Here is a 12,263-nt window from a genome sequence, read left to right as displayed (position 1 = left end):
ACTGTAGCAGACCTCCACCCATTGTAGCAAACCTCCACCCACTATAGCAGACATCCACCCATTGTAGCAAACCTCCACCCACTATAGCAGACCTCCACCCATTGTAGCAGACCTCCACCCACTGTAGCAGACCTCCACCCATTGTAGCAGACCTCCACCCACTGTAGCAGACCTCCACCCATTGTAGCAGACCTCCACCCACTGTAGCAGACCTCCACCCATTGTAGCAAACCTCCACCCACTATAGCAGACATCCACCCATTGTAGCAAACCTCCACCCACTATAGCAGACCTCCACCCATTGTAGCAGACCTCCACCCACTGTAGCAGACCTCCACCCATTGTAGCAGACCTCCACCCACTGTAGCAGACCTCCACCCATTGTAGCAGACCTCCACCCATTGTAGCAGGGGTCCTCAACTATTTGTCCAAGGGCCAGAATTTTCCTCAGCGGACACTACGGGGGCCCAGTATTTTTAATAGAATACAAATAATAATATCAGTGTTTCCCATAAACTGCCAAGATACCTGTGGCGGTGGGGGCGTGGCTATGGGCGTGGTCACCATGACATCATCGAGTAATTTCCATAATTTACTACGATATTATTTTCTCTAAAAAGGCTCAAAAAATGTATACTTACTAATTAATAATAACAGTTTTGTTTTAAACGTCCATCCATCCATCCATTTTACAATATAATTACAACACTTTATGTACATATTTATATACAGATTTGAACAATAAGTTATTCACTGAAATATATTTATTAATTGTGGCTCTTACAAAAATAATATCTTATAAAATATAAAAGCTAAAATGTCTCTTAAAGCTCTGCCCCTTTAATTAATGCATAGTAAATAATTTAACTTTAGCCTACTACTACAACCATATTATTTACCAGCAACATAAAGTGAAACAGAGGCAGAGGTGTCCTGCCACAGTCAGTAACAAATAAACAGAAAACAGTAGTGGTCAAATACAAATAAGGCTTTTTTTTTATTTTTTAAATTTTCATAAATAAATACAATAATGTGTGCTTACGGACTGTATCCCTGCAGACTGTATTGATCTATATTTATGTATAATGTATATATTGTGTTTTTTATGTTGATTTAATTATTATTATTATTATTATTTTATATTTTTTTTAAATTAAATTTCTTGTTCGGCCCGGTACCGGTCCGCGGACCGGTGGTTGGGGACCACTGAACTATATGATTTGCCTGAGAAGCTGGACAGGACAAAAATAAATAAATAAAAAATTACAAAAAAAAATAAAATAAAAAAAATCTATTTGTGGCGGACGTAATTCTTTCGTGGCGGGCCGCCGCAAATAAATGAATGTGTGGGAAACAATGAATATTAATACATGTTATTTATTCACCCTGACTGGGATTTGAACCCTTTTGCCAATCCTTCACAAACATTACGAAAGACTTGACAACGCATGTGTTTTTTAAGAAGAAAACTCCGGCTTATTAGTGATTCCCGGAGCCCAAAAAAAGTCTGCGGACTATAGAGCGTTTCCTATTGGGGCTCCGGTACTCTGGAATGTTCTAGCAGTAACAGTTAGAGATGCTACCTCAGTAGAAGCATTTAAGTCCCATCTTCAAACTCATTTGTATACTCTGGCCTTTAAATAGACCCCCTTTTTAGAACAGTTGATCTGCCGTCTCTTTTCTGCTCTGCCCCCCCTCTCCTTCGTGGAGGGGGGGGGCACAGATTTGGTGGCCACGGATGAGGCGCTAGCTGTCCAAAGTGGGGACCCAGGGTGGACCACTCATCTGTGCATCAGTTGGGGACGTCTCTGTGGAGGAACAGCGGACGTGAAGACGGGTTGTAGAGGACGCTAAAGACCGCGCCTTTAAGACACGCCCCCAATATTGTTGTCCTGGTGGAAATCGGGAGAATTTCGGGAGAATGGTTGCCCCGGGAGATTTACAGGAGGGGCACTGAAATTCGGGAGTCTCCCGGGAAAATCGGGAGGGTTGGCAAGTATGGGTTAGGGTCAGGGTTAGAGGGTTAGGGCCAGGGTTAGAGGGTTAGGGCCAGGGTTAGAGGGTTAGGGTCAGGGTTAGAGGGTTAGGGCCAGGGTTAGAGGGTTAGGGTCAGGGTTAGAGGGTTAGGGTCAGGGTTAGAGGGTTAGGGTCAGGGTTAGAGGGTTAGGGCCAGGGTTAGAGGGTTAGGGCCAGGGTTAGAGGGTTAGGGTCAGGGTTAGGGTTAGGGTTAGGGCCAGGGTTAGAGGGTTAGGGTCATGGTTAGAGGGTTAGGGCCAGGGTTAGAGGGTTAGGGTCAGGGTTAGGGTCAGGGTTAGAGGGTTAGGGCCAGGGTTAGAGGGTTAGGGTCAGGGTTAGGGTTAGGGTCAGGGTTAGAGGGTTAGGGCCAGGGTTAGAGGGTTAGGGTTATAATAAGGCCATGCCGATTAAGGCATTAATAAGTACTTAATAATGACTAATTAAGAGCCAATATGTTACTAATTTGCATGTTAATAAGCAACTAATTAATGGTGAATATGTTCCCCATACTAAAGTGTTACCATGTTTTATTACTGGTGCACAAAATGAAGCGTGCATGAACATCACCTTGTTCAAACAACAAAACCAACATAAACTCACAACAAATGACACACCTGCAAATCAGTCAGCTGTTGTCGTATCCGTAATACGCCGATAGGGAGAAGTTTTTATTTACACAATGAGTCGGGTGTGTCTTGACCTCCGCCGAACCCCTGAGCCCGACTCACCGAACCCCTAGGTTTCCATCCAACCCAGGTTAAGAACCACTGACTTACATGCTTTTTTTTATTTCTCTTTGCTATTTGGGCTTATTGGACCCTAATTAGAATAAAAACTAAGAATCATCTTTTGATATGATGTACTTAGTCCATAAGTACACAAACGTGTACTTCATGTGTAGTGACATGCTAATTCTTGTTTTTACACTTTTTTTTTTCCAAATTCCATTGTATGTTATACTCTTCTGACACCACCAGATGGCAGTATAAGTGTCCACATAAGTGGCCATAAGACCCCAATTCAGTAGTGTACACCATTTTGGAAATGAGAGCTAAAAGGTGCTGTCCACGCATGTGGCCACTAAGCCTTTAATGCAGGGGTCCCCAAAATGTTTGACTCGGGGGCCGCATTGGGTTAGAAAAAAAATTGGCGACCACAAAATATTGCATTATTGGCTTTATTTGAACAGAAAATCTTAGGGTACTTTAAACATATGTTTATTATTGCAAGTTTGTCCTTAAATAAAATAGTGACAACTTGTCTTTTAGTAGTAAGTAAACAAACAAAGACTCCTAATTAGTCTGCTGACGTATGCAGTAACATATTGTGTCATTTATACACCTATTATTTTGTACACATTATGAGGGACAAACTGTAAAAATTGATTATTAATCCACTTGTTCATTTACTGTTAATATCTGCTTATTTTCTCTTTGAACATGTTCTATCTACACTTCTGTTCAAATGTAATAATCACTTATTCTTCTCTTCTTTGATACTTTACATTAGTTTTAGATGATACCACAAATTTGGGTATCAATGTGATACCAAGTAGTTACAGGATCATACATTGGTCATATTCAAAGTCCTCATGTGTGGGGGCAGTATAGTATAGTACCGATACTGATTCATTAGTATCACGGTACTATACTACTACTACTAATAATAATAAACTAATAATTTCTCTTGTTATATTCTTATTTTACTGTTATATATGTATTCTCATTGATGCTTTTTGTTTTTATTCTATTGTAATATTTTTCTATTTTGTTTCCATTTATACCCCCATTATTTACTTTTTTAAGTTTGATCTCAATTCTGTACACTGCTGCTGGAATTTTAATTTTTGTTTAATGAACAATGGAGACTGCAAAGAAGAAAGTTGTAGGTGGGATCGGTGTATTAGCGGCTGGCTGCAGCAACACAACCAGGAGGACTTTGACTTGGATAGCAGACACGCTAGCCGACGCTAGCCGCCGACCGCACGGATGATCGGGTGAAGTCCTTCGTCCTTCCGTCGATCGCTGGAACGCAGGTGAGCACGGGTGTTGATGAGCAGATGAGGGCTGGCGTAGGTGGAGCGCTAATGTTTTTAGCATAGCTCTGTGAGGTCCCGTTGCTAAGTTAGCTTCAATGGCGTCGTTAGCAACAGCATTGTTAAGCTTCGCCAGGCTGGAAAGCATTAACTGTGTATTTACATGTACATGGTTTAATAGTATTGTTGATTTTATGTCTATCCTTCCAGTCAAGGGTTTATTTCTTTTGTTTCTATATGCATTTAAGCACGATGCTATCACGTTAGCTCCGTAGCTAAAGAGCGTCGCCAATGTATTATCGTGGAGATAAAAGTCACTGTGAATGTCCATTTGGTGTTCTCGACTCTCATTTTCAAGAGGATATAGTATCCCAGGTGGTTTAAAATACAAATCTGTGATCCACAATAGAAAAAGGAGAGAGTGTGGAATCCAATGAGCCAGCTTGTACCTAAGTTACGGTCAGAGCGAAAAAAGATACGTCCTGCACTGCACTCTAGTCCTTCACTCTCACTTTCCTCATCCACAAATCTTTCATCCTCGCTCAAATCAATGGGGTAATCGTCGCAATGGTAGAACGTGAGGAGTCCTTCCTCTGGTGACGTCACGCTACTTCCGGTAGGGGCACGGCTTTTTTTTTTACCAGCGACCAAAAGTTGCGAACTTTATCGTCGATGTTCTCTACTAAATCCTTTCAGCAAAAATATGGCAATATCGCGAAATGATCAAGTATGACACATAGAATGGATCTGTTATCCCTGTTTGAATAAATAAAAATTAATTTCAGTAGGCCTTTAACTTTTAAAATAAGGAAAAAAATAAGTTTGTAGCGCAATTAGTATGACGACATTTCTGGCTTTGATGTGGTAATTAGGTACACGAATAGCTTCAATCCATATATGCAATTACTAAACAAAATATTTTTGGGGGTTCGAACAAATTATCGTCGTCTTGTTGTCTTATTTTTTATACAAGTAATTTCAGTAATTCTATGCGTCGTCGTCAAAGAAAAGTGTTTGCATGTATCGTAGTTAAAGGCCAGTTTGAGGCCTTGGAGTGTCCACCAGGGTAGCTCGCCGTGATCGTATAGTGGTTAGTACTCTGCGTTGTGGCCGCAGCAACCCCGGTTCGAATCCGGGTCACGGCAGGAACCTTTTACTTTTTGTTCAGATCAAACTGACAACGTTTAATGCAGAAAGTGAACTTTTTAAATTCCAATTATGTTCTTGATAGTAGATCCGTTATGTTTGCGGCATGTTGGTATCTGCGACGGGGAGCTTTGAAAAGAGACCACACGGGGGCGCAGTCTGCCAACATTACAGGTCAAATATAAGATGACTCATAGGAATTGTGGAAAGACGTTATTCTGCAACAATGACGTCATCGCTAGCTGCAACATAATGCTCGAACAATTGATGTCTCTTCTAGGGGATTTACTTAGTGACATCCTTCTGTCTTCATTCTCCTACGTCAGTGTTTTTCAACCTTTTTTGAGCAAGGCACATTTTTTTCATAAAAAAAAAAAAAAAAAAAAAAGAGGCACACCACCAGCAGAAAAGGTTAAAAAAAAAAAGAAACTCCACCAGGTTGTCGTGCCTTATTTTGACTTTGTTGTTGTTTCCTGTGTGTCGTGCTTTTAGTTCCTGTCTTGCGCTGTTATTTTGGTGACCCTTCCTGTTTTGTTGGTGTTCTCCTGTAGCAGCTTCACGCCTTCCTTTGAGTGCTATTGCCCGCACCTGCTTTGTTTTCGCAATCAAGACTATTGAAGTTGTGCGTACGCTATCCTTCTTTGTGGGGACATTGTTGATTGTCATGTACGGGATGTGCTTTGTGGACGCCGTCTTTGCTCCACACGCTGTAAGTTTTTGCTGTCGTCCAGCATTCTGTGTTTGTTGACTTTGTAGCCAGTTCAGTTTTACTTTTGTTTTACATAGCCATTCCTATGCTTCAGTGCCTTTTCCTAGCGGTACTTGCCTTTTGTTATTTTTTGGTTTAAGCGTTACATACCTTTTTACCTGCACACTGTCTCCCGCTGTGCTCTGCATATTGGGATCACCACAAACCATCCTCGACTGCTGCCACCTACTGGTATGGAGTATTACAAGATCACCCTGCCAAGCTCTACACAGCACAGGCACTAGACAACAGCACATTATTAGGATTATTGATTTGCAAAAAATATTATTTTGGACCAATTAGGTGAAGTTGCATAATCTCCAAAATTGTTTATTTTATATATTAATGATATGTGTGAGGTATCAAAGTTATTGAAATGTGTATTATTTGCGAACGACACCAACTTTTATAGTTCGGGACATGACTTAAAAGTAGGGATGTTAAAATGTAATATCGGAAATTATCGGTATCGTTTTTTTATTATCTGTATTGGGTTTTATTTTTTTTAATTTTTATTAAATCAACATAAAAAACACAAGATACACTTACAATTAATGCACCAACCCAAAAAACCTCCCTCCCCCATTTACACTCATTCACACAAAAGGGTTGTTTCTTTCTGTTATTAATATTCTGCTTCCTACATTATATATCAATATATATCAATACAGTCTGCAAGGGATACAGTCCGTAAGCACACATGATTGTGCGTGCTGCTGCTCCACTAATAGTACTAACCTTTAACACTTCATTTTACTCATTTTTTTTTTTCATTTTTTTTTTATTTTTATTTATTTTATTTTTTTTAAATGTTTTACATAAATAAATACAATCATGTGTGCTTACGGACTGTATCCCTGCAGACTGTATTGATCTATATTGATATATAATGTATATATTGTGTTTTTATTTTGATTTCATTAAAAAAAAAAATTTTTTAATTTAAATTTCCAATCGGTCCGCGGACCGGTACTGGGCCGCGGCCCGGTGGTTGGGGACCACTGTTTTAGGGCTCTAATTACTAAATACTGCATATTTCAGTTTTACTATAAAAAAAACTAAGTTGTTTTTGACAGAAAAGCCATAAAACATTTTTTTTAAATTTGTATTACTTTATATCAACTTGAAGTTGATATAGAGATTTACTGTAAGCGTTAAATAATTAAAAAATAATAATAATCTGACTTATTTTTTAACATTTTAATGACTGAGACCCTTTATGGTCTCCGGGACCCCTAAAGGTAAAATGAATAAAAAATGCATATATTTTGTTATGGTTAGAAAATGAAAAATATCAAAATGGCCCCCACATGCTTTAATTTTTACGTGTGCGGCCCTCAGTGGAAAAAGTTTGGACACCCCTGCTTTATATGATATCCATTAAGTAAGAGTACGTATTATGTTGAAGGGGGCAGGAAAATATAAACTTTTTCTACATCCTGCTCCTTCTCAGGCATTAGTGTGTAAATGTACAATTGAATAATTGAGGTATAATTGTCTATCGATCAAAGATGCACATCAATGAAGGAGATACATAAAAACGAAATGAAGAATGAAATGAATCAAACCGGAACGGGTTTTATTGTGAAAGCAACCACCGGATGTGGCACGCATGGCTGCTGTGAGCTTGACGCTCGTCTGGACTGGGACTAGTTAATTGCGGCGGCTGCTGCTTTTTCTGCCAACATGGGACTCGGTGCGGGATTTATCAACAACGGATTTTAAGACACCGCGCTTGGGGGAAAAATGGCCGAGAGGTGAGTCAAACAAAATGCTTATTTTCGCTCCCCCCGGTTGGCTTTGTTGTACCTTAGCGGAGGACAGCGCGGCGAGAGGAAGCTAGCGATGTTAGCTTGCAGACAATGTTCATCAATGGGACTCATTAAAGAGGCGCCTGTGTTGTTATTGTGTTGTTATTGTGTTGTTGTTGTGTTGTTATTGTGTTGTTGTTGTGTGCGCGGAGTGAGCGGTGTTGGCGGCGGATGAGGAGCCTGTTAGCGGTGCACCTGTCTGACTCTGGAGGAATGCGGCTAACCTGCCCGTGTAGCATCCTCATCCTCATCATCCTCATCCTCATCATCCTCATCCTCATCATCCTCATCCTCATCCTCATCCTCATCCTCATCATCCTCATCATCCTCATCCTCATCCTCATCCTCATGATGGATGAAGTGCGGCGCCCTCCTGGTTCCACCCCAACGCCCTGACGTCACATCTGCCCGTGGAAACATGCTTGCTGGTGCAAATCCCAATGTGAGCAAAATTGGCTTGGCCGAAATGCCATTTTTTTTTTTTTTTTTAGAATTTGGCTTGGCCTTCCTGGCTCATTGATGAAGGCGAGCCCAATGAGAAGGTGGCCATCCAGACCTAAAAAACCCCCACAGGCAACGTGCAGTTTCAGAGAGCCGAAATGACACAAAACACTTGCAGGGGCAAAATGCTGCAAATGCACAAAACACCTGAGGTGAATGCTGCAAGTTCTCGGACGTAAACGGAAGTTATTGTTGTGATGAGGTGGCGACTTGTCCAGGGTGTACCCTTGCCTTCCGCCCGAATGCAGCTGAGATAGGCTCCAGCACCCCCCACCACCCCGAAAGGGACAAGTGGTAGAAAATGGATGGATGGATGGGTTGTCACCATACCAATCATTTGGTAAAATGCAGCTGAGATAGGCTCCCGCGCCCCCCACCACCCCGAAAGGGACAAGTGGTAGAAAATGGATGGATGGATGGGTTGTCACCATACCAATCATTTGGTAAAATGCAGCTGAGATAGGCTCCCGCGCCCCCCACCACCCCGAAAGGGACAAGTGGTAGAAAATGGATGGATGGATGGGTTGTCACCATACCAATCATTTGGTAAAATGCAGTGGTGAGATAGGCTCCAGCACCCCCCACCACCCCGAAAGGGACAAGTGGTAAAAAATGGATGGATGGATGGGTTGTCACCATACCAATCATTTGGTAAAATGCAGTGGTGAGATAGGCTCCAGCACCCCCCACCACCCCGAAAGGGACAAGTGGTAAAAATATGGATGGATGGATGGATGGATGGATGGGTTGTCACCATACCAATCATTTGGTAAAATGCAGTGGTGAGATAGGCTCCAGCAACCCCCACCACCCCGAAAGGGACAAGTGGTAAAAATATGGATGGATGGATGGATGGATGGATGGGTTGTCACCATACCAATCATTTGGTAAAATGCAGTGGTGAGATAGGCTCCAGCAACCCCCACCACCACAAAAGGGACAAGTAGTAGAAAATGGATGGATGTATGGATGGGTTGTCACCATACCAATCATTTGGTAAAATGCAGTGGTGGACCCTCTCTGCTGGCCTAACATAATCAGAAATCATGATCCCAATTAAAGATAAAAGTCATTTTTAATTGACTTTCCCTAAATATGTCAAAGTATTCATATTGTCTTCATGTCATATTATGCTCCTTCCAGTGCTGTTGTTTTTAGATGTAGTTTGTATCCAATCAGAATTCAGCTAGCTTATGTTGCCATGCCGTACCTAATCTGCCTTCAGAATCAACAATGTCTGTACACTGTAAGTGAACAGACACATACAGTTGATAGATAATTGCGATAGCCAATCAGTTGTTGTCAGTAAGGCCTTTCTAGCTGGCCTAACGCTGTGATTGGATACTCACTTGGGAGTCCCGAGTGAGTATCCAATCACAAGTTGCGAAAACAGGAAGTGGCGCCGGAACCATACGAGCCATAGAAAACCACAGAAAAGTCACCGGTACAATAACCAGGAAGATAAAGTGTTTGTCCTACAATCTGTCGATTATTACTTCGATTAATCGATTAATAATGGGATAAAAGAGACAAACTACATTTCTATCCTATCCAGTATTTTATTGAAAAAAAACCCAGCATACTGACACCATACCTATTTTGATTATTGTTTCTCAGCTGTTTGTAAATGTTGCAGTTTATAAATAAAGGTTCATTAAAAAAAATAAAATAAAAAAATGAATTTTTTTAATTTAAAAATAAAAATAAAAAATAAAACTCTGCGCATGCGCATAGCATAGATCCAACGAATCAATGACTAAATTAATCTGCAACTATTTTAATAATCGATTTTAATCGATTTAATCGATTAGTTGTTGCAGCCCTAATATATATATACTGTACATATATATATATTAGGGCTGCAACAACTAATCGATATATATATATATATATATTATATATATATATATATATATATATATATATATATATATATATATATATATATATATATATATATATATATATATATATATATTAGGGCTGCAACTAACGATTAATTTGATAATCGATTAATCTGTCGATTATTACTTCGATTAATCGATTAATAATCGGATAAAAGAGACAAACTACACTTCTATCCATACTGGCACCATACTTATTTTGATTATTGTTTCTCAGCTGTTTGTACATGTTGCAGTTTATAAATAAAGGTTTATAAAAAAATTAATAAAAAAAATTGCCTCTGCGCATGCGCATAGCATAGATCCAACGAATCGATGACTAAATTAATCACCAACTATTTTTATAATTGATTTTAATCGATTTAATCGATTAGTTGCTATATTAGCCCTAATATATATATATATATATATATATATATACATATATATATATATATATATATATATATATATATATATTAGGGGTGTAACGGTACGTGTATTTGTATTGAACCGTTTCGGTACGGGGGTTTCGGTTCGGTTCGGAGGTGTACCGAACGAGTTTCCACACGGACATATTAAGTAGCGTAACGCACATTGTGTAAACAATGCTCAAAATGCCGGACATTTTAAGCAGCTAACGGGCTAGGATAGACTGACCATACGTCCTCTTTTCACCGGACATGTCCTCTTTTGCGGAGCTGTCAGGGCGGAGTTTCTTAAATGCCTCAAATGTCCGGCATTTTGAGTTAGGGTTGCGTGTATTTTCAATGTACGTTCAGGGTTAAGAAGGGGTTAAAAACAAAACAAACAGCAGCATTGGTGAGGGAGGGTCAGAGACAGAGAGAGAGAGAGAGAGAGAGAGAGAGAGAGTTATGATAAACGTGCATGCGTCGCCAGGCTCTGCTTTTTATCCATAGATTTATCACATTTAATTTGTTATTATCTATAGCAGGGGTGTCAAAAGTGTGCCCCGGAGGACATTTGCGGCCCACAGCTAATGTTTTAAAGGCCCACGGCACATTCTAAAAATACTATTCAAATAAAGAAAAACATAACAAAAATGGAATAAAAAAGCTTAAAGGTTAAATGTAATTTAGAAAAAGTTGCAATGTTGACTAATAAAACAAAGCTGCTTTTTTTTTCTTTCAAACTGTCATTGCTCAAAACATAATATTGAATCAAAATCAATGTTATTATGAATTATTGACCTATCCAAGGTTCCCATTACTTCACATCAAATATTACACTAAGAAAAATATTTTTGGTGGAAGATTTTGCAAATTTGGTAAATAAATAACCCAAAAATGTATATTTTGTTGTTTTCTTACTGTACCGAAAATGAACCGAACCATGACCTCCAAACCGAGGTACATACTGAACCGACATTTTTGTGTACTGTTACACCCCTAGTGCACATCATAATGGAAAATACACTTTCGATGTTAAAGATCTAAAAAAATGATGTACAACGTCCAGTAGGCCGGATTATGCCCAAGTCTGGCCTAGCATGTTTTGTAAATGACTCGACTAAAATGGAAGAAAAGACCAACCTTTTGTGTTTATTGGCGGACTTTCAGAGGTTAACTGCCTTTTTAAAAAATCTGATACCGTATTTTTCGGAGTATAAGTCGCTCCGGAGTATAAATCACATAAGTCGCATTTTTTGGGGAAATGTATTTGCTAAAAGCCAACACCAAGAATAGACATTTGAAAGGCAATTTAAAATGTGTAAAGAATAGTGACCAACAGGCTGAATAAGTGTACGTTATATGAGGCATAAATAACCAACTGCTATGTTAACGTAACATATTATGGTAAGAGTCATTCAAATAACTATAACATATAGAACATGCTATACGTTTACCAAACAATCTGTCACTCCTAATCGCTAAATCCCATGAAATCTTATACGTCTAGTCTCTTACGTGAATAATATTATTTGATATTTTACGCTAATGTGTTCATCATTTCGCACATAAGTCGCTCCTGAGTATAAGTCGCATCCCCGGCCAAACTATGAAAAAAACTGCGACTTATAGTCCGAAAAATACGGTACTTGTTTTTTTTACTGATATGGGATGGATATGTGATATCACTATCGGATCGGGACACCCCTACTA

General features: G+C 39.5%; 1 protein-coding gene and 1 non-coding gene across 2 annotated transcripts in view; both read left to right on the top strand.

Moving 5' to 3' along the window:
- The first annotated feature begins 5,124 nt into the window (after nt 1-5,124).
- On the top strand, nt 5,125-5,196 carry trnah-gug (transfer RNA histidin (anticodon GUG)). Its single transcript has one exon. It is a non-coding gene; the product is annotated as a tRNA-His (tRNA).
- A 2,371-nt stretch (nt 5,197-7,567) lies between these two features.
- The window catches only part of arhgap39 (Rho GTPase activating protein 39), a 77,661-nt gene continuing 72,965 nt past the window's right edge, over nt 7,568-12,263 (top strand). The window contains exon 1 of the mRNA XM_062038848.1: nt 7,568-7,702. Within this exon, the coding sequence (XP_061894832.1) occupies nt 7,692-7,702 (11 nt within the window). The 5' untranslated portion in view covers nt 7,568-7,691. The remainder of the gene's footprint in view (nt 7,703-12,263) is intronic.

The sequence above is a fragment of the Entelurus aequoreus genome, linkage group LG27 (genome assembly GCF_033978785.1).
Source record: "Entelurus aequoreus isolate RoL-2023_Sb linkage group LG27, RoL_Eaeq_v1.1, whole genome shotgun sequence".
Lineage (NCBI taxonomy): Eukaryota > Metazoa > Chordata > Actinopteri > Syngnathiformes > Syngnathidae > Entelurus > Entelurus aequoreus.
This window is presented reverse-complemented; position numbering and strand designations above follow the sequence as displayed.